Raw genomic sequence first — 22,993 nt, forward strand, 5'->3', positions numbered from 1 at the left:
ATTTGGAAGCCTCACAGTAGCAGCCCTGTAACTCCCAGGAGGCACATCTGCTCCGGCAGCCCTGGCCTGTTCTCATCAACCTCTCAAAAGCAGCAGATGGCAGGAGAGCTTGGAACAAGGTCCCGTGTCCAGTTCTACAGGGACCGTGTTCCTCAGTGAGAAGGAATGAACTGCTGTGGACGAGCACTGCTTTGTGGCCGTCTCCACGTACAGGGGCAAATGAGCAAGCCTCTGTCCCCACCCAAACCCCAAGCATGCATGACAGGGCTAGGGCAGGCTGGCCTCTTAGAAGCCAGAGGCTGGGGATGAGAATTGGTTTTAGGGAATGCGGCCAAAGGTCAGTATGTGTTTGGAGCCTTAGAATGAGACTGGATGACTCCTGCTTTCCCAGTGCTCGACTCCACCAAAATATGGTTCTGGCCTCCTCCCACTGGAGCCTCAGTTCAGCCCGTAGTAACATCCATTATAAATTAACCCAAAGGATCTTGGGAGTTAGGAGTTTTATCATATGAGATCCAGAGACATCTCTGAGTTCATTCTGGCAGTGCTGAATGGGAGGTGTGGGACCCTGCTCCTTTCCTGCCATGCCCAGTGTCCCGGAAGAACAGAGAAGCCCACCTGGCAGGTAAGCATTCACCATGCATGGCAAAGCCGAGCCCTCGGTCAGGCCTTTCTTACTCAGGAGCTGCTGCTTCCCAGTGAATCCCTCCCCTGGAAAAAGGTGCTGTGATGGAGAAACAAGCTCTTCCAGAACCAGGTGATGTGCTGGGCCGACACACCTGCGGGCCCTACCTGAGCGCCCCTGTGCACAGAATGACGGGGGCTCTGTGTGATCAGTGAGGGCACAGCTGACCTCCATTAGAAGGCAGAGCGGCAAGGAGACTGTGTGTGTCTGTGTGTGTGTTGTGTGTGTGTGTAGAAACACACTGAGAGGTAATAAAATACAAGGAAAGTCACACTCTGAATAGCGTTTCAAGTACACTCAGATTCCTGGTTCCAGAACCCATGTTGACCAACATCACAAGTGACTGTGGCTCACAGAGCACTGGCCACACGGCCAGGCCCTTGTCACATCCCAGTTGGCTGGAACACGGCTGGCAGAGTCAACTTCCAGGTCACTCCCCCTTGCATTAGAGAGAACTGAGGGGAGATGCAGGAAACTCAGAACTGTGGGTCAGAGGGAGAGATCAGGCACGGGAGGTAGAGGTGTCTGGGAGAGGCTACCATGGATGGAGAAGGTCATCAGAAGGGAAGAAGGGCAGGGCTCAGGGGAAGCGGATGCCCAAGGCCAGAGATCCTCGAATGGGACTGGGGATGGAAGAGGCAAGAGCTGGAGGTAGGAAAGTGGGGACAGCTCTGAGTCCTGCATCCTGTGTCCTGGGAGAGAGGCAAAGCCAGCTGGCAGAAAAGAAAGTGATGGTGGCTTCTGAGTCCTCCATGGCTCTCCTAGGTGGGGGTGTTGAGGAAGGCATCTAAACATGAGAAGCTGATTATGATGCGGATGTGGCCCCCTATCAGGAAGGGCAATGAAAGCAACATTACACTATCCCCGAGTAAGGACTGAAAGAGTCATCTGGGTTACTGTTACTGTGGTCAATTTTATTGTGCTCTCCTGGCATCCACTGAGCTGTAGAATCAATCAATCCACTGAAACTCATGACAGTACACACAGTTTCTTCTCTTCTTTTCCAAGGCCTACCAATGAAAATTCATCCTGTTTTAATTCGTCCCATCCCCTCCGTATGTCAGGCTAAAAACACATGTATCTGCTACAGCAAATCTTTAAAAATCCTTCCATAGCAATTCCTATGGAAGACTAGTCAAAAGGTTCAAAAAGAAACAAGCGAATGAAACAAAAACCAAATACCTTATAGCGTAGTTTAGGCCTCTGGGCCCATGCATTTCTTTTTTTTCATTATTTGTACTTACTGTATTTGGTTTTGGTATGAATGGAGCAGTTCTCTGGGCAGTTTTCAGATACCAGCACAGGACTAAACAAATTTGGACAGCACTCTAGCTTCGCACAGACTCGGCGGCAGAAATTTGCAACTTGGTCAGATGTCCGTACGATTTTGACCACAGCCCTGTACGTTTTGCCTCTGTATCTAGAAAACAAGGTGGGGGAAAAAGCGATGGTGAGACCAGATTATGATTCAGACCTATTCTGTACCACGTATTTCAAAGGTAGCAACTTCATTTTCTAATGATAAAGCATATGGTGCACAGTTTTCCATGCTGTTTCTGTTATTTCTCGGAGAGATATTTATGAGAAATGCTCACTAGTGTGCTACAAATGTGTCATAACAGTGCTAAACTAGAATCCACTTCCATAAAGACCCCCCCATTTAGCACACCCTCATTTTGCTCTATACAACTTCATACCAAAGATGAGTGGTGCAGGGTACATACCTAACGGGCATGGCTCTCGAAATGAGGTTAGTGAAATCTAACAGGTATTTTCCTGTTGTTATCTTATTTCATTTTTGAAAAATGTGAGTGCATATGGGATCATGATTCTGCCTTGAAAACCATGCAAATTCAGAACACTGAAAGGATATCTTTGTCAAGATTGTGTATATTGTTGAAATGGGGACGATTTCCATTATTCATAAATGGCATCTGTGCAGAATGGTGATAGGTAAGCGAGGTCACATTTAAATGGAGAGAAACACAAAAAAAGCAAAAAAAGAAAAAAAAACCATTAAAAATGCAGAGTGACTGTATGATTGGGACCTGGAAACCGAGTGAAGACCCCCAGCCTTGCAGACACTGGCAGCAAGTGACTTCAGTATAAACAGAACCGTGACGGCTCTCCGGTGGATGAGTGACAGTTAAAGGAAAAGGCTGCTGTACTCTCAAGTGTAAAGGGAGCAACGTGAAATGGTAATGCCACTTGCCATACTCTGCCCATGAGGGTAACTGGCCACTCCTCTCCTCTGGGTTGGGATGGTGAAAGATTGCGCCAGGAACTAAAACTTGCTTCCACCTGCTCTCCAGTCCCTTCAGCAACCCCTCCATGGCTTTGCTTGCTTTCTCCGAAGCAGTAAATCGAATCCTTTCTGAACAAGCACACCTTCACTGCAATTCCCCACAGACTCAAATCTTGATTGAGTGATAGATAGTGGATGAAATCATACTACACCAAGAATGCGCGCCGGAATCAAAAGTCCTTCATACTCATCTCTATTTCTTATTAGACTGAGGTCTTTGGAAAGCTATAGTCTATTTGTGTATTAGGAAAAATAAGAGGGATTTCTCCAGTTAAATCTCCCCCCCCCAAAAGTGGTAAATCTAACTGAGGGGCCTCACATAGGAGACCTTCATTCTTATTATGGATCGAACCATGTCCCTCCCAAATTCATATGTTGAAGCTATAACTCCCGATAGGACTGTAACTGAAGATGGGGCTTTCAATGAGGTGATTAAATCAAATGAGGTTATAAGGGTGGGGGCCTAATCCAATAGGAGTGGTGGCCTTATAAGAAGATGAAAAGGCTGGGTGTGGAGGTTCACCCTTGTAATATCACCACTTTGGGAGGCCGATGCAGGACTGCTGGAGCCCAGGGGTTTAAGACCAGACTATGCAGCGTAATGAGATCCCCATCTCTACAAAAAATTTAAAAACCACCTGGGCATGGTGGGGCATTACTGGGAAGGCTGAGAAGGCTGAGGCAGGAGGATTCCTTGAGCACGGGAGGTCAAGGCTGCAATAAGCTATGATTGTACCACTGTACTCCAGCCTGGGCGACGCAGTAGGGCCCCGTCTCTTAAAAAAAAAGGAGGAGGAGGAGGAGAAGGAGAAGAAGAGTCACCAGGGGTGTACATGCACAGAGACTAGACCATGTGAGGGCAGAGGGAGAAGGTGGCCATCCACAAGCCAAAAAGAGAAGCTTAAGGGGAAACCAACCCTGGCACCTTCATCTTGGACTTAGCCCTCCAGAGCACTGAGAGAATAAACATCATCGCAAAAGCCATGGGGCCTGTGGCTCTTTGCTGCACAGCCTGGGCTGACTGAGACAAGGCTCATTCCTCCAGTGGGGAGCGACAAGAACGGGGACCCCCGGACTGCCTATCTGCACCTCCCCACCACCCACACAGCAGCTTCTCCTGACCACGGATGCTGCCTGCTTGTAACTTTCCTTCTCAGTTCACATTTTCTAAGGATTCTCTGAGGTCCTCTTAAGCACTTTTCTCTGCTCTTAGTGGAAAGACTAATCTAGACTAAGGGGGTATGGAAGTTTTCCCAAAAACCTTTTCAACGCACTAGGAAAAGGAGAGATCTGAAAATCCGAATGCCTTTTATAGTTATCCACAAGGAACTGATTTTATATATGGGAATCCAAAAACTTCAACAAACATTGCTGAAAGAGATGGCACTTTCTTGCCATCATATATAAATATCAAGCGCAATACTGCTTTCCTTAAACATAACTATTTACTGAAGAATAAAAATTAAGCTCCTCGCATCCCTCCCACACCCACCCACACAACAAAGAATTTAGAGTGAGACACGCTTCTGGAACCTAGATGTTGTCACTTGTTGTTCATCACTTTTAAGAAAAAGACTTTCTCCTGCCCCAAGAAAAACCACAGGTAATGAATTCACCAACATAAAACTGGCAACCAGAGCTACAAAAAGCAGATTGGATGGGTTCTTGTTTTAAAATTAGGCACTACAGCCCTCATCCAAATATTTATGGGAATACGATACAAATAATGCCTGGCTGAAAACACAAGCACTTGAAGGTAGGTTTCAATCACCTTTTGGCACATTTTTAAAACTATCATGGGTACAAAGTAATGGTCAGTTTCTCAGCTGGCAACAGATCATAGGTTTTTATTTCATTCACATATCACCAAGCTACTGAAATGTGAAATTTCAGCTTTTTAGGAATGTCTTTCTAAAGACTGGAAAAATAACTTTTCCACTAATAAATCTTTTTTTTAAAGTATCAACGGCAAAAAAATCAAGAATTAAATTCCAACTTGTACTTTATATCTGCATATTCTACTAAATGTACTTCATATTTATTCAGGGTCTTTCACATCCCAGCCCCTGGGTGTTTCTTTTTCTTCAATTTCTCTAACGGGTCCAGCTTGACTTTCCATGTAGTGAGAACTAAAAAGTAATCTTCTGTAGATAAGATCACGCTTGAAATCCTACAGCCCCGAACGGCTGTTGGTTTTCCCAGGCCCTCCATTGACCCTATGTGTAGAGACTCCCCTCTCCATGCCTTTGAAGAGCGACTCCAGGACCCACGTTGGGGCGGTTCTTGCTTATTGCTTTTGTTGCATTTTCGAAAAATAAAAATGAAAATTAAAAAAAAAAGCACAACTGGGAACACGGTATGTTCCTCGTGTTGTGGGAAATGGAGAGTGAAAATGGGATATGTAGAATAAAAATGCTTCACAGCTACATTTTCCCTTGCAGTTTTCTCCACTATGAGTCTGGTGGTCCTACAGCTTTGTTGGAAGGAGCTCACTATCAAGATTCTTAGAGTCCCTAAAAAAATAAAATAATGAGACATAAGAATGCAGGAAGAAATGTGCAAGCCAGGTCAGATGTCAAACTGCAGAACGAGGCTCAAAGACGAGATGCTCATCAAACCTCCAGGTGACAAGGCACACACACGCGGTGCCACACTGGAGGGATGGATGAAGGGAGTGGTTATCTGGGGGAAACAGAACCAGGGTGGCTTCATTTTTTCTTCCTAGTTTGGGATGACTTCGTGGAAGCAAGTGTTTCAGTAAAACCTTTCACAATAGGGAAAAGCCCATCTGAAGGTATGAAGATTTAAATTACAGCATTGTTTAAAAACAGCGGGCTCTTTTTCTCTTCCCTGCCCTTCCTGAACAATTCTGTTTAGAAGCCATGGCAGTGGGGGTAGAGGGGACTGAGTAAGGATGGGGCACAGGCTGGTGAGGTGGCAGATGACGTGCTGCCTAGACCCCTTCACTGGGGAGCTTGCTGCCCCAGCTGCTGGGAGGGAGCCTTCAGTTGTGGCCCTTTTATGTTGTTTGTTTGTTTTTTTCTTTTTTTGATGAGAGAGGGTCTCGCTTTGTTGTCCAGGCCGGAGTGCAGTGATGCAACAGTTCAGCTCACTCAACCTCCGCCTCCCCGGTTTCAGTGATTCTCCTGCCTTAACCTCCTGAGTCATTGGGACTACAGGCGCCCGCCATCATGCCTATAGTGGTCAGTTTTTTTTTTTTTTCTTTTTTTTTTTTTTAAATTTTTAGTAGAGATGTGGTTTTGCCATGTTGGCCAGGCTGATCTTGAACTCCTGACCTCAAGTGATCTTCCTGCCTCAGTCTCTCAAAGTGCTGGGATTACAGTTTTTAGCCACTGTGCCCAGCCCCCTTTAGGGTTTTGCAAAAAGCTGCCTTGGCCCTGCCCTACCCGGGAGGGCCCCAACCAGGGACTGACTGTGGAGGAAGTAAAAAGGTCACTGGAGCCCAACTCCAGACAGCCATGAAGAGCCTTTAACCCCAGAGGTGCTGCGGGTGCCTGCCTGGCCTCACTGTGGGATGATCTCTGTCTATACAATCCCACTGCCTTCCCCTCCCTTCCAAAGGCACTGGTCCCAAGGGCCCTCCTTGATGAAACCCATCTTGGAGAGAAACCCACCAGGGAAAGGCATGGAAGTTGGGGCGGGACGCAGGGAGGAGGTCGTCGCATGTGGGGACAGCAGCAAGGTGCGTGAGGATACTGGAGTGATGCTGAGGCTTGATGAAATGAACAAATACGCCAAAGGTGGAGAGCACAGGCCAGGTTTCCACTGTCAGAGCCGGAGTTGCAAGTATAGGGAAGGAAAAGTCTAAGATGAACTCTGGCGTGCTGGACTGGAACTGGAACCTACGTTCCACCATGAATGCGAAAAAAAGGGTGAACACAACAGGCCCAAGCTTTTCTCCTTAGAAAAGCCTACTTATGGGCAGATCAAGAGGTCAAGAGATCGAGACCATCCTGGCCAACATAGTGAAACCCCATCTCTACTAAAAATACAAAAATTAGCTGGGCGTGGTGGCACACGCCTGTAGTCCCAGCTAGTCAGGAGACTGAGGGAGAATCACTTGAACCTAGGAGGTGGATGTTGCAGTGAGACGAAATTGCATCATTGCACTCCAGTCTGGCAACAGAGCAAGACTCCTTTCAGAAGAAAGAAAAAAAAAATACAGGTACATCCCTAATTTGAAAATCTGAAATTCAAAATTCTCCAAATTCTGAAACTTTTGAGTGTCAACATAATATAAGTATACTGCAAGTATTCCAAAAGCTGAAAAAAGATGAAATCCAAAACACTTCTGGTCCCAAGCATTTTGAATAAAGGATATTCAACATGTGTTTGGGGGTAACGAGGCTTAGGCTTTCAACTTATCCCAAATCAATCAGGAGAAAGAATAGTACCTTTATTCTGTACTTCCAATATTTCTGTAAGTTTGAGATTGCTTCAAAAATGCTTAGAAATAATATAAAGGCATGCAGTCATATAATGACTCAAACTATACTAAGCTGACTCTACAACAGAGTTTCTACCACATGAGTATTTCTGAGCACTACTGGTTGAGTAACATGGACATATCCAGTTGCTATCAATATATGAAGGATAAATTGATTGTGAATTCCAACTCCAACCTGAACCAATAAACAGGCTTGTTTTGGAGTTGCCCTGCAAATTAGGGTAACTATTGGAACAACTTTTTCAAAGGCATGCTGAACATACGAAGATACAGGCCTATAAATAAGGAGAGGCAAAAAATAGTTCTAAGAGTTTACCAACTGGCTGGGAATTAACAGTAAATGTGCATTGATGGAATGGAGCCACTGACATTTTCTCAAGGATCTTAGAGCATTTCATCACTTGATCCTTACACGATCTTCCCAGGCACAGCGGACAGGGGTTTGAGCTCCATATGGCAGACCTGGGGATGGCTGGGTACGGGGATGACCTATTCTTTCTCTTTTTTCTTTTTTTTTTTTGAGACAGGCTCTCACCCAGGCTGGAGTGCAGTGGCACAACCTTGGCTCACTGCAACCTCCGTCTCCCAGGTTCAAGTGATTCTCCTGCCCCAGCCTCTAGAGTAGCTGGGACTACAGACACCCACCACCACGCCTGGCTAATTTTTGTATTTTTAGTAGAGAGGGTGTTTCATCGTGTTGGCCAAGACGGTCTCGAACTCCTGACCTCAGGTGATCCTCCTGCCTTGGCCTCCCAAAGTGTTGAGATTACAGGCACGGGCTACCGTGCCCAGCCTCATTCTATTCTTTCTTTTACCAAAAGTGAAAAGAAGAGTGTGTTTCGTACTTTTACCTTCCATGAGAGACTTACAAACAGCATACCAGCGACAAAACTTTGTAGGGAGGATGTGTGAAAAGAACAACCGAAAAGCATGAGATAATGCTTTCAACTTTCTGCTAACACTGTGAGACCAGAGGGCAAGACACGGATGTTATTTAACACGCGGCCCGGCAAGGCTCTCACAAACACGAAGGTTTTGGAGCATGTATTTCAAGTCCCAAGAAGAAAAAGTAAGAGGAAAATATTACGAGACAGCCGAGCTCGCACACGAAAGAAAACTCCCTGGCAATATAAATAATCTCAGAAAGAAGGAAAATAAAAGCAACGCGCAAAAGATCATCGAGTTGGAACTAAGGAATAGCAAAGACAAAAACGGTGAGGGAGGAGCAAGTTGTAAGGGAGAGGTCCAGGAAGGGGAACCTTCATCTCAGTCCTCAGACAGACCTTGCCGATCCGGCACCTACGCATCACTCAGGTTGCAGAGAAACCTGGAGGGAAGAACGCAATCTCGTCTTTACAAGCTGAGCACATCAGGAGGGGCTGGGGCTCTCGGAAGCACACTTGGAGACAATAAAGGAAGTCACAGATCAACGGTGGGAAACACGGGAGAGGCTCTTGCTGGTTGTCAGCGCAGGACACTGAGAACCCCAGAGTCCAGAGAAGATCATTTTAAGCTCAAGATACTTGAGATTCGACAGATACAGCAAGAAGCCTTCTCGGAGCTCCCATTATCTGCTCTAAAGCAGAAACGTTAGAGAAATGGAGACTGCCGTAAATTCCCTCTTTGGGGACGGCTTCTCCTCCCGGGAGAGAGACTTAAGAGTAAAGCTGCCGTAAATCCCCTCTTCTGGGGACGTTTCCCGGCCTGGCCATGAAGAAGAAAGACCACTCACACCTGCATAAACAAACATTAGCACAAACTTTCTCATCTCCCATTTGTTTTCCTCAAATCCAATTTGTCTTTCCCAAAGCAATCTACTTGTTCTTCCGACAAAAGCCTTTGCTCCCAGCTGCCTTTCCCGTACTGAGCTGGATGCAGAATCCCCAAACGACAGACCCCTCCTCTGAGTTATTCACCACTGAGCACTCCCTCGGTATGAGCGTTACACATGTAAGCGGGCTGTTTCTCCTCTCACTCACCTGTCTTTGGTCAGTTTAATTTTCAGGCTCCCAGAACCTAAGAGAGCGGAGGCAAAGTCTTTCCTTACCAATATCAATATAAAGTGTGTGTGGCCTTCCACTTCCTCCCCATCAGCCAAAGTAGGGATTTCTTTCCACGTCCAAGTGCACATGGCAGGGGTGGAGAAAGACAGAGGAAGATGGAATGGTATAAGAATGCCGAAAAAATCATCTCCTCGCCTTCAGTAGCTGATACGGTTTGGCTGTGTCCTCACCCAAATCTCATCTTGAATTGTAGCTCCCATAATTCTCATGTGTTGTGGGAAGCAGTATGGGGCAGTTTTCCCCATTCGTTTCCCGTGGTAGTGAGTAAGTCTCACGAGATCTGGTGGTTTTATAAGGGGAAGGCCCTTTTGCCTGATTCTCATTCTCTTCTCTTGTCTGCCATAACGTGAGATGTGCCTTTCACCTTCCGCCGTGATTATGAGGCCTCCCCAGCCATGTGGAACTGTGAGTCCATTTAACCTTTTTTTCCTTATAAATTACCCAGTGGCATGAAAATGGACTAATACGGTAGTTCAAAGTTGAAAGTGGAGAAAAATCAAAACGGATTTTCAGTCAAAAACAAAAACAGAGTGAAGAAGCCAACACTGGTGTAACCATCAGTTTATAACCACCAGCAGAGCCCAAGCGGAATGTCGCTATGGTCTAAGTTCCATCATTTGCCCTCAAAATCACCCTTGTGAGAACTTTTAACCAAATCTTGTTGGGCAGTGATAGGGGTTTGGGAGCGGGGGACGAGGTTCTGGTTCTTCAAGCCCTATTCACACCCTCGAATGCTGAAGGAAGAATTAAAAGAGAAAGGAAACGGTGACTCTAAGAACCGCAGAAATAGGGAGGCTTTGCAGGCTGTGGGAAGCCTCTGTTCTCGTCAGCAATAGTGAGGTACGGTTCTCACTTCCTTCAGATCAAAGCTTTCACTTCATTGGTCTCATTCTTGGTCACTGGATGCCAGGGTCGGGAGAAGGGGTCACTGGTTTTCAGTCTTAGGACACCCAAACTCCTCAGAAATGTCTTTCTTCCTTCTTGCCTTTAAATAATGGGAACTCTGCAATACCAGGGGTGTGTATGTTTATCCCAGGGGAACCACTGCTCCTTCAGAATGTCCTAAGCTGGCCTGTTCGAATCAGACACGCCATGCCGCGATCTGACGAATTCAGCTACACACACACACAGAAACGCTGTCTTCCCTTTGAATAAACTGGTTCATCGCTTTGCTTAACGTGACGAACCTTCGTATTATGAACCATAAAGTTCACCTCGTACGTTTTCAGGACAGCAAACTACATACACTTGGGCCAGGTAACCAAAATTAACGAATGAACAAACAAAACCTTTTTTGGTCAAGTCTCTCAGTTTGGGAATCCTTTTTTTACATAAATCACTTGATAGCCAGATGTTACCCGTGACAGTTGATAAGACACAGGCTTGCGTAAAAGGACAAAAATTAAAGTAAAATAAGTAAAAACACACACCAAATTAACCGCTGCTTAGGAAAAAAATGAAACCACAACATTTCCACAGAGCTGAGCACAATGCACCTAACAGCGAAGATTTGACTTTATCTCCTCGCCTCTGATAAGTGACAGTGAGCTGTAACTCACATGAAATCCTACCAGGATATTTCCTCTTTAAACATTCTGAATAACTATAACAAAGGACTGGAAAAATTATTAAGCTTCTGCCTGGCTTTTATAAAGATGATCACAAACGCCATTCAAAAAAGAGTTAAGACAGTCTTTTCATTTTCCCTCAAGAGATTCTGTAACATGTTGAAAAACATATTTAAATGTCTCTAGATGCAGAGAGGTAGAAGGCTTTTTTTTTTTCCTTATCCCCTTAAGATACAGCCTAAATTTCTTCTCCTGTAATTGAAAATAATGTAGGTGAATTGAGCATATTTAAATTCATTGGCAAGAAAGAAATGTTCTCTTCCAGAACAGAAATGAACTACATGAGAAGCCATTTTTTTTCCTTGGCCCAAAAGCTAGCAAATTTTTGCTTTTCCATACCTGTTGAGGGTAATAATGATAGACTCCTCACAAGTTCAAATATTGCAACAATTTCTACAAAAGGTCTGGTTGTTGGATAAATAGAAGAAAAATCACCCAGAGACAATCGTAGGTAATAGCGTAAGTTTTCATTATATTTACAAGTCAAAACCTTTACAAAGACACCTTCATCCTTTCAAGTAAATGGGTCTTTACTCTTAGGAGGTGGAAAAACAACCAGAAATCCTAGATGCCAACGGAGCACAATCACACTGCCCTATGGATAATCTCACATCCGCTCTTCCTGAAAACAGTCTTTAGAACTGTGTACAACAGCTCCCATAACCAACCAAGAGGACTGAATGTCATATGTATATATGGCATATATATACACATATATATATCTTTTATCTGTTGTAGAGACAGGGTCTTACTATGTTGTCCAGGCTGGTCTTGAACTCCTGGGCTCAAGCGGTGTGCTGCCTCAGCTTCCCAAAGTGCAGGGATTACAGGCATGAGCCACCACGCCTGGCCTGGACCAAATGTCTTGAATGCAGGTCTCTACTCTTGTACGTTAATTTATTCATGACAGAAAACACATCTGCCTTTCAGCTAAATGGGAAGATGCCACCTCTCTCTCCTCCCATGTGCACCAAAGAGAATAGCAAAGTTGTCGAGATCTAAAAAGTTGTCGTTTCACATCAGAAGGGAAGAGGTGACTCAACACACAGGACCAGAGCAGGAGAGCTCCCGCTGACTGTAAAGCTGTCATCCTTAGCAGCTGCTTTGAGACGCTGCTATGATCTAGCACAGTTGCAACCCAGCTCAGACAGATGTTTTCTCATTAGAAGTTGCTGTGTAAGAGTTTGCTATGGAACTTTCTGTCATATTTGATATAACAGGTAATATGCTGCCTTTACAATTCAGCAGAGCCGGGTTTCACCATGTCTGTTTTGATTGTATCGGGCTGGATTTAATAAAAATCTCTGATCGACTTGGTAACATGAAAACGAGTACAAACACGTGCAAAATGAACTCCCTCTCACCGTGGAGCGGGAGCGAGTTTCTGGCTTATTTAGAGGCAGAGGAGGTTTTAATGGGAGCTCAGATTTTTGTACTTTTATTATATCTGTGTCCATTAGGTGTACATGGACTGTATTGAATTTTGCAGCAAAGTTTTAAAATAAGAAGGATTTCTCCATTATAAACACTTGCTCATGTTTTCTGCCCCCACAACTTCTACAAACTTGTAAGAAAATGTGCCACTACTGCTAATGATCTCTTTAAATAAGGAGAAAAATATGAAATATTAGAAAGACACGTTTTTCTCTGAGTTATAGGTGAAGCTCACTTAGATATTTCTTGAGAAGGAAGGAAATGATGAAATGTAGGAGCATCTTTAATTGGCCTGCCATTCCCTGCAAATAAACACTCTTCTTCTTCTTTTTTTTTTTTTTTGAGACGGAGTGTCGCTCTGTTGCCCAGGCTGGAGTGCAGTGGCCAGATCCCAGCTCACTGCAAGCTCCGCCTCCCGGGTTCACGCCATTCTCCTGCCTCAGCCTCCCGAGTAGCTGGGACTACAGGCGCCCGCCACCTCGCCCGGCTAGATTTTTGTATGTTTTTTTTTTAGTAGAGACGGGGTTTCACCGTGTTAACCAGGATGGTCTCGATCTCCTGACCTCGTGATCCACCCACCTCGGCCTCCCAAAGTGCTGGGATTACAGACTTGAGCCACCGCGCCCGGCCAACCCTCTTCTTATCTACATATATTCTCTTACACTTTGGTGATTTGGCAGATTATGATTAGACCATAAGTGACGTTTACCGAATCTAAAACCCCAGAGTTGTTCAAAAATGACACCAGGAATGCTAAGTGGATTGCTGGCAATGAATGTTGAGTGCGGCACAAAACAATCTCTAAACATCTTTACTCACAGTACTAGCATGAATTAACTATAGAGGAAAATAGTACTGATGGTACAAATTATTTAATATTTCTCAATTTTCACTATGCATAGGGCGGGTGCCTTCTCTAAAGGAGGCTTAGATATCCTCTAGCCACTGAAAACTGGTTTCCTCTTTAAAAAAAAAATCATTGCTCAAATGTTACATCTCAATGATCATTAAGAAGTCAACTAGTAAAACCTATTCTATTTGAAACCCAGAGATGAATATTAAAAGTCCTCTCAAGCACTCTAAACAATTATTCAACATAAAATTATCTTAGAAACGGATCTTTTTCTATGTACTTAAATAACCAAGTTCAAGTACGTTGATAAGGTTCCCGCTCTCAATTTCAGAGGTCAAGAAACTTAACGAAAGCAAAAATGTCACCTTTCCAATTAGCCTATTTCCAAAAAAGAGAAAGTCACTTGACTCCATGTCAACCCAGATTTCGCTGCCATTTACTTAACCCAGACCAAACATGCACGGGTTCCTTTAATCTGTTAGAACTGTCAACTGCCAGAAAAGAGAGCATTTGCATTTAGCGTCGTCTTTATAATATCAAAAATGAAGAGCTGTTTATGAACATAGTATAATAACGATGAGGGATATCCTCTCTACAAATTTCCCCCTTTTGCTCGAATAACCTATTGGTCCTGAAACATACCAAGTTTTTACGCCGAATGTTTAATATAATAAAATATTAGTTAAGGAAATCTCTACTTCACTTTAGGAATCCTAAGGCCTAAGGCAACGCTGTATGGCAAAAATGCCAATAAATTTACGTGTCGTCCACAGAACTACAGAATGAACGTCCTTCAGTTTGTTCCATTTCTCAGGGCTGCGTCACAAAGAGAAGTGGCAAGTTTCGCAGTAGCCGGCGAAGTATTACAAAAACCCTTGCTTTCCAGAATTGAAAACACTTACTTGGCCTTCAATGTCTCCTCCTGGAAATTCCAGTGGGGATCTTCCACCAGCTGTAATTCTCTTAATACCCTTCCAGGCTTGTAGGCCGCGTTGATTATCATGCTAAGAACCTTTTGGGGGAAAAAACAGGTAGACTGAGCTGCAATTGCATTCATTCCTACTAACACAAGAATGTTTTGAAAACCACACCACTGACACTTAGCAACAGCTCACCATTACACCCACATTAAGTGAAGAACTATGATTAAGTCTGACAGAACACGTGCCAGGCTAACACCGAGTTGTTTCACCATCCCGGGATGAAAAGCGTGGTAAAATCCAATCTCTCTGGCTAGAAAAGTCTGAACCACTCTCTAGAGGAGGTGGCAGACTCCCATTAACTCTTCTAGTTGCAGAAAAGTTGAACCATTTTCACCAAAGAGCAATTTATTGTACTTCAACAGGATTACTCTTCAGCTGGATAGGCTACTGAGAATTTCATTCTATTTTTAAAGATTTCATAAGGAACCAATGAAACAGAGACAATCTACTCATGCCAACACTTCTGGAGAGGCTTCAGATGCTTGCAAGGAGGGTAACAAATTGTGTGACACTCTCCTCTTGCAGGCTTAATTCATGGACATTTAATACTAGGGCAACCCTCTGAAATGTGAATATTTTCAAAGAGCGTCTGGAACATCCAGCGCCATCCAATATCGCATTTCCTCCATCCACCCCTCACTCCAAAGACCAAGAAAACAAGCATGTGTCTACCATGGGGCTCAGGAAGACCAGGCATTTCTGAGAGTCCCAACTGCTGACCCTGGGGAGATATGTTCCTGTGAACCTCAATGAGCTTCTCAGACCCCTAAGGTGCTAACCTCAGACCCCTAAGGTGCTAAAAAGTAAATCATCATTAATGATTAACATTGACGAGTTCTGGCACATTCCTGGGCTGCTGTTATTTGCATAAAGACCTTACAGAATGTGAGAGTGCAAAGCAGAGGCCTAGGTGTGCAGCTTCATGAAATGACCCTCTGCGAAGCTCCACTGGGTGACAGTAGCAGGAACAAGATGGGGAGAGCACGCAGTGTCCATGCCTCCTGCAGGCTGTCCCGGTGCAGAAGTTGGAAGGAGCACGCCAGGCATGGAGCTCACATTTCGGATTTCAGAGCAAAATACCATTGAGAGAGCAAGAGATATACCCGAGTGAGATGCGAGACTGGCACTAGTGCCTAAATGCTCACTATCTTTTAATGGAACTATTACAAAATAAATGGAAGGAGATGGGAGAACGTGGATGGAATATGCACGTCGCAGTTTTCACGGGTCTGTCGTGTTCTGGAACGTAACGAGCTTGGTTTGCACCCTGATTTATTTCCGAAAACAAAGCGTTCTCAAGTTGTAACTAAGGATTCGCTCTTAAAATACTTTACACTATGCAGTCAGCCCGGCAACTGCCTTTTCTCTGCCTGGGTAACATTTTGCTATGTTCCAAGAGCCTCAAAACTACCCACCAAGAGAATGTGGCTTGCCAAGGTGCTAAAAAGCCATGACAAGGCGGTACCAGCAGTTTTGTTGCGTTTGTGTTTTCTGTATTAGAATAATCATCTGATTTTACTGTTTACTGTCAGTACAATTTACAGAAACTCAGTTTAAAAATAAATCTAATTAGAACAGACTGCAATAACGCACACAGTGTTTATCAACAGACAATAAAATTTCAACAGATTCTTTTCATTGGGTTTCCTGAGAAAACCCCAGAGCTACATGTTATTTGCTGCATATCAAGATGCATTTGGTGACTGTGAAAAGAAAATGCCTTCTGGAGTTCAATTCGGCTGGGAGCAGGCAGCAATTAAATTATAAAAAGCATCTGATATTGAATGTTTTTCCCTTGGCTTTTCTCGATGCCACATCATACGTCTCCAAATTCAACAAGCTCTCTACAAAACTTTGGAATTGTGAGCTGAGTAATTTCTGTGCACATGACAATGTCATGTATTATAGTTACCTAATGAAAATAACAAAGTGGACAGCTACTATGACTAGCCACAGTTAAGACTGAATTACTGCGCTTTGCAAAACACTGGAGTTCAGTTCATTGTGTTCTTGATCAGACAGGGTAGCAGGGAGATTGCCCCCCGCCCCCCGGAACTAACAGGACCTTAGGTGTCTCATCTTCCTCCACTGATACGGTTTGGCTGTGATCCCACCCAGATCTCATCTTGAATTCCCATGTGTTGTGGGAGGGACCCTGTGGGAGGTAACTGAATTGTAGGGCAGTTTCCCCCATAATGTTCTCGTGGTAGTGAATAAGTCTCATGAGGTCTGATGGTTTTATAAGGAGTTTCCCCTTTTGCTTGGCTCCCATTCTCTCTTGTCTGCTGCCATGTAAGACGTGTCTTTTGCCTTCCACCATGATTGTGAGGCCTCCCCAGTCACGTGGAACTAAATCTATTAAACTTCTTTTCCTTTATAAATTGCCCAGTCTCGGGTATGTCTTTATCAGCAATGTGAGAACGAACTAATACATCCCCCACCTCATTTCTCAGCTCTTTTACAGTAAAATCCTTAAGAAGAGTCTACACTCAACAGCGCCTTTTTCTCTTCTTCAGTCCTCTCTGGAACCCAATCCAATGGGGGCTTTTCTGTGTCCACAATGTTCATGAAACTGTCTTACTCAGATGCCTGGTGAGGGCACATGGCCGAAAGACTGGGCAGCTCTGTTTCTATTCTCACCCTGCTGGCAGGGGCTTCCGTGCCTTCCACCTCACCCTCTGAGAGCCTCACCTCCCAACAACGGCCAGGGCAATCCTTTAAACCACAAGTCAGATCAGGCCTTTCCTCTGCTCTGTTCTTCTCTTAGGATTGTTCTTCCTGGGAAACCCTTCCAGACCGTCCTTCCCCAGCTGGGTCTTTACTCCAAAGTCCGTATCAGAATGGTCTCTGCCGAGTATCCTCTGTACACAGCACCTTCCTCCCTTCATTCTCCGGCCTCTCATGGAAAATTTGTCTTACTATTAGTACAGGATTATTCTGTAATTGGCTTATTTGTTCACCATCCACCCCCACTAAGACATAAGCAGCAGGAAATCAGGGACTTCATTCTGTTTGCTGCTGTATCCATGGTAGATAGAACTATAACTGGCAAGAGTAGGGTGCCCTATCGATATTTTTTGAATTAGTTCAATAATTTCAATATGGGCTCTGAAATTAGATAAAATTAATCTGTTCATCTAAAAATTAACAATAAATTCACTCCAAGTATTTGATACCATATGATCTACGTGAACGGAGCCTCAGGAGTTATCATTTGCTATTGCTTTTCATTGCTGCAAAATCTTATTCTATGCTATGCTAAGAAAGTTCATCAAATTTATCTTGTCTTCTCTATGGGAAAATAATTAAAGCCTGACAAGCAAAAACAATGTGCACTTTTCCTTTGCCAGCCTTCCCTCAGCACCACAGACTATGTGAGTGTGTTAGTTTACACCCGCCCACAAGCTTGGTACATTATACTTAGTGGGTTAACTAATGTTCGGCATAAATTTAAAATAGCAGCAACAAAAACACAGCAGAGTATCTTCCAGAGGCCTGTCTGCATCTGTCTTTGATTCCGAGCACTGACTTCACCGAGGTCAGCTAGGCAAGACATTCCCTCTGTCCAATACCACTTGGAAAAGTCCTCGATACGAGACCATCATTCCTACTCCCTTAACACTGCCTCCCCTGGGTGCTATCGAGAAACGTATGGCTGCTTCCAGGAATGAAAGCTCTTCTCCTGCCGTCAAGTTTATGAACAGTGAGGGCTGCTTGGGGCAGCCGACTTTCAGGGTTCCCACCAGAAAGCTTTCTGGTTTTTAGGTACAAGTTGTTGAGAGTGATAGCCCAGGACAAATGCTCAGAGCTCCACAATGAAGGGGAAATTCAAACAGCACACGACAGACTCCCCAAATGTGAGAGCCACACACCCCAAACAAAAAGACAGAGGGAAATCACTTAAAGAATCAACCACAGGGCAGAAATCGAAACCATAAATAACAGCTGAGGCCAAATCCCAAACTGCCAGGTCCCACTTGAAAGATCCAAAACTGCAGGTGACCAGGAGCTGGAGTCACTTGAAGCCCTTTGGGGGTTGGGAGTCACATCACTATTTGCAGTGGGGCATCTCTGACTCAGGGCCGGGGGTTCGGGGGACACTGCATTCCGGTCCAGGGGTGCAGCATTACTTCTTTGAGTCTGCTGGTCTACGCCTTCACACCTAGCCTTTGGACCTCAGCCGAGTGCCGTGGTCTCACCAGCATCTTGGTGAACGGGGTGGAGAGTTACACTGGAGCAAAAAAACAAGCCTGAGAAGTGCCTCATTGCACAGGGTCCTGGGTGCCAGGCTTCCCGGGCTTTCTCTGAACATTTAAGCACCAAAAGAAGAAAAAAGAGAGCAGAAAATCAGGTGTTCTATTTCTACCTTTCTACAGAAAGTTACAGCTCATTGATTTCCTTTCTATAAATGTTCCTCTCTTAAGCTCCTGAACCTGGACTGCCAAAAAGCAGCACACAGGACAGGACAGGTCTGCTGCCGAGTGAACGCAATCGGAGAGCCCTCGCCCGCTCAGCACCCCAAAACTCATGAGGAAAACCCACAAAGGGACACCCACAGATGCCCCAAGTGAAAGGCATGTTTCCCTTTTTTTCTGAAAAACAGAAGTTACATACTGTCACTGACATTTACATACTGATATTTTAAGCCAAATAAATTCTAAGGAAAACCACGAGGCTCCGCAAGTCTCCGAGAGCCACCCTGGGACTTTCTCCAAGGACACTGTCCTGCCAACCCCCCATGATGTCTGGAGTTCCTGTGAAGGCAGAGGCTCCATTGCCCTGCCCAGGTGGGTGTTTTCAGAGTCATTTCTGCCAGGAGCGCTTGGCTGGTCTGCTCTCATCTTCATCACGGGTCTGTGTCTGCAGCTGAAACAGTCACTCCAGGACCCACGGGCATGAGTAAATACATTAGATGTTCCACTCCCTGTTGGCCTCTTGTGCCCAGGCTGGCTCACTCGTTCACTTTCTCTTTCACATGCAGACACTAGCCTGACACACTGTCTATAAAGTGAGGACTACAGGCCTGGTGATTCATGAGATGGTATGTACGTTACGAGGCAAAAATTTCCTGAACACCTCGTGCAACGCAAAGGAACACAACAGCTGACAACACTCTTTTGGCCATAGGAGGCAACCAATCTCTTGATATGACACAGATCCATAGTTTATCTCTCTTCTGGGGACCCTGGTACTCTGGGGGAGGCATAGGGTAGAAGGATTTGAGATAGGAAAAGATGATCCCAATGGACAATGACCCTACTGAGCATGGACATGTGACTTAGGATAAACAGCATCACTACTGCCTGTGCCTAACAACTCCACCCTCCGTGCAGCTGGGCACAGGCATCCTGTAAAAGGCCCAGCATGTGAGGGGCGGTCATTGGCTGGGCCTGCCCTTCCACGCCAAGGCCTGCTTCATTCTGAGTTTGCTTATGGTATACGTCTGGACCTGAATGGACCAGTGAGTGACTCTGGTTCCAGCTTCTCCCAGGTCCCTGTACCTCCCCTCACTGCACCCCCTTGAATTGAGGCCAGACACACTCGTGGTCCCCTCCAAACCCCACTCGGCTCTAACACCCATCAAGTGAGTAGAGCCATGCATTAAAGACCACTTTTACCAGAAACTTCGTCCTCTCTTGTAAAGCGGTCCACTCAGACAGAACCCAGAACTAGACTTTGAAGCCTGCACTGAACCTTGCCAAAGACCATGTCTGCATCCACCCCCCGAGACATTGTCTATTTCTGGCAGAACAGGTCATCGTAAACCGCTCTCGCTGCACATCTCCTACACATAAAGTGTTCAAGTTGCTAATGACACCGATGGCCAGGAAAAGCAATGCACTCTGTCTTTGCTTCCATTACCTCGTTCTCTTTAACCAAAATGAAATTTGAAGCTACAGAGGTTCTGGTACTGAAAGAGGAGCATTAGCATAAATATTAGCTTGGTGGAACTTACATTTTTCTTGCACTCACAGAACTGAAGCACTCACCTATTTTTTTGTTTGTTTTTCTTTCTTCCTGCCACACGCATTTTTCAAACATCAGCAAAAAACTAGTTCTGTCATTAGAAAACTGCTCTGGCCTCACTTTTAAATTTGGCTGTGGGCACCTATCGGAGAATTGACCAGGGGTAACTACTTTTGACTTAAAAAAAATCATTTAGTAAAGTAAAACAGCCAGCCCCTCAAGACAGGCTGAAGCCAAGGTCATCTTGTTTGTTAACAGAGCTGGCAGAGAAGGGAAGGTCTCATTTCAACAACAGAATGTGTCATGTGAAACAGGCTTGCAGGTAGCTTCAAAAAAGGCCATCAGCTCTCCGTAATTTTGTGTTTTTGTGTCCTCATCCTATCACTCACAACAAAACCAGGCAGAAATACAGGCAGACAACATTGCCCTAGTGGAAATCCATTCACAGACTGACAGCTGTGGCAGACAGAAGAAAGTCAATTCTCGCTTTAGGGTCCTATTTCCTATGGTGGCAGAAATTCTTATGTGTAATCCTGGCTTGATTTCTGTTTGGATTGAGTTTAATATCTATAGGGCTCTCCAATCTGTGCCAATTTATTCACTTAGCATTAACTAGCAGTCCTGCCGCTTAACCACACTGCGGAGCCCTTCCCAGGGTGTGGCCCTTCCAACTCAATCACCATTTTCTTTAGCTGTAAATTTCTCATGTATTGAATCTACTTGCCACTTATGTTTAGTGAGATGTGTACTGTTTGATTTCAAGACATGATGCCAAATGCAGAAATGAGCTAGTTACAAGGAAGGCAGCTCCACTCTGCTGCTAAATGAAGATGTGTATGAAGGGCCTGGTACAATGGCCAGGCCTGCGACAGACTCTAAACATGAACAAGGGCCCTTTCTGGGTCCATCCCTTGCAGTCTGCAAATTTCAGGTGCTATGAGCATCCTCTCCTCTTCCCTCTTTCATCCCCTGCACCCCAGATGCCCCAGCCTTATTCCCGCTCCTCTCCCTACCTGGGGGAGACACCTGTTCCACGGTCCCCACAGACTGTGGATGCCTCCAGTGTGATCTCAAAGCGTGCATGCCAGGAACCTGGGACCATGTGGCTACATTCTATTTACCTACTCATCTTTCCCACTCAACTGGACGCTCATGTGTGGCAAGGATCACCTGCTAAGCATTCTACATGCTCCCGAATAAATGATCACAACAATAGCCTCGTCGATTTCTGACAGGTTTCTTCTAAACTGTAACCCCTACTTCCTCTCTCAAGCAGACATTTTTTCTAATATAAAGGTCTTTAACTATGAATACCACTGATGACCAGGAAGAGTAAACGCCCTCTGACTTTGCTTCAATGGTGTCCTTCTCATTAAGTGAAATGATATTTAAAACCACAGAGAGACTCTCGTGTAGCATCCCTCTGGGGTGCTCTATCCATTGATTCAAGTCCAAATCACTTAAAATACCAGAGAAGGCCTTTCACAAGCAGGTCCCATCCACTTTGCTCCATCCAACCTCATACTGAAGCGTCAAGGCAGGCCAGCTTCCTGTTTTTCTTCTCAAAATCTAATGCATCCTTTTATGCCACTGTTTATCTCCAGCCTAAGTTCCTAAGCTCCAGCCATACCTGACTTTCCTTTCTGGAACATACCTTGAATGCCCACCTGTGTGGCCATGACCACACTGTGCAATCAGGATCCTACGCACTCTGCCTAAGCCAGATGAAATGTTACTTGCCATATATCTGTCCTCCACTCTGCTCCCAGGGCACTGTGTTTCTGCCTCTCTCTCAGACCCCCAACTGTACATCAAGCTGAGGATTACATCATCTCCCTAACAAGAGCAGGAAACCCAACAGGCAAAAGGCAGAGCCTATTTCTTTTTTAATCCAATGCTTCCAATGGTGCCTGGCTCCTCAAAGTTACCTAACAAACATTTGTTCAATGGATCAATGGATTGCTGTGCCTGCAGAATTTTAAGAAACATTCATCATGGTACAGTGGCAATAGACAGTATCCATTTGGTATCTTCTTTCTTCAGAGAAAGCACTGATATGTGTAAGAAAAGAGCAGAGAGAGTTCCAGGAAGAGTTTGGAAACTATTCCAAATTTCCAATCTGTCTCCAAGCACTGTCTGAGGCTATGCTAGAAAAATGCAACGGAGCAGAAGCCTTCATCAACATCCTCAGGATTCACCTCTCTCTGCAGGTCGTCGCCCGAAGGCAGCAGGACAAATGGGGAGCCACAGCCTCCAAGTGACAGGCCTGGATGTGACCCATGACACAAACCTCATCAAAGTACCTGGAGACCATTGAAATACTTACCATTACCTCCCGTGTGCACGTACCAGGTGCTGGGAAGAGATGGATGAAACAAAAAGATGGCACAGCACCATGACCTGGCCAAGGAGCACCATTCTCAGTGATAATACCCTCTGCTGCCTCGTGAAGTCCTCTGTGCCATTCCAGGCTGGTTTACCTCTTTAGAAACCTCAACTCCAATCCTAGGCCCTCAATCCACACACAATCTTCCCTCTGTGTTTCCAAAGCACTTCATTCAAATCTAGTGCAACGTTTCCCCCTAATTCGAGGGGCGGCAGATGTGT

At 45.0% G+C, this 22,993-nt stretch overlaps 1 protein-coding gene across 3 annotated transcripts in view; it reads right to left on the bottom strand.

Moving 5' to 3' along the window:
* The window catches only part of SFMBT2 (Scm like with four mbt domains 2), a 251,505-nt gene that overhangs the window by 15,719 nt on the left and 212,793 nt on the right, over window positions 1-22,993 (bottom strand). For all 3 annotated transcript variants that reach the window (XM_050804608.1, XM_050804607.1, XM_050804609.1), the window contains 2 exons: window positions 14,339-14,448; window positions 1,930-2,105 (listed from right to left, as the gene is read on the bottom strand). In XM_050804608.1, coding sequence (XP_050660565.1) covers window positions 1,930-2,105; window positions 14,339-14,448 — 286 coding nt within the window. The remainder of the gene's footprint in view (window positions 1-1,929; window positions 2,106-14,338; window positions 14,449-22,993) is intronic.

Source organism: Macaca thibetana, chromosome 9, assembly GCF_024542745.1.
Source record: "Macaca thibetana thibetana isolate TM-01 chromosome 9, ASM2454274v1, whole genome shotgun sequence".
NCBI classification, from domain to species: domain Eukaryota; kingdom Metazoa; phylum Chordata; class Mammalia; order Primates; family Cercopithecidae; genus Macaca; species Macaca thibetana.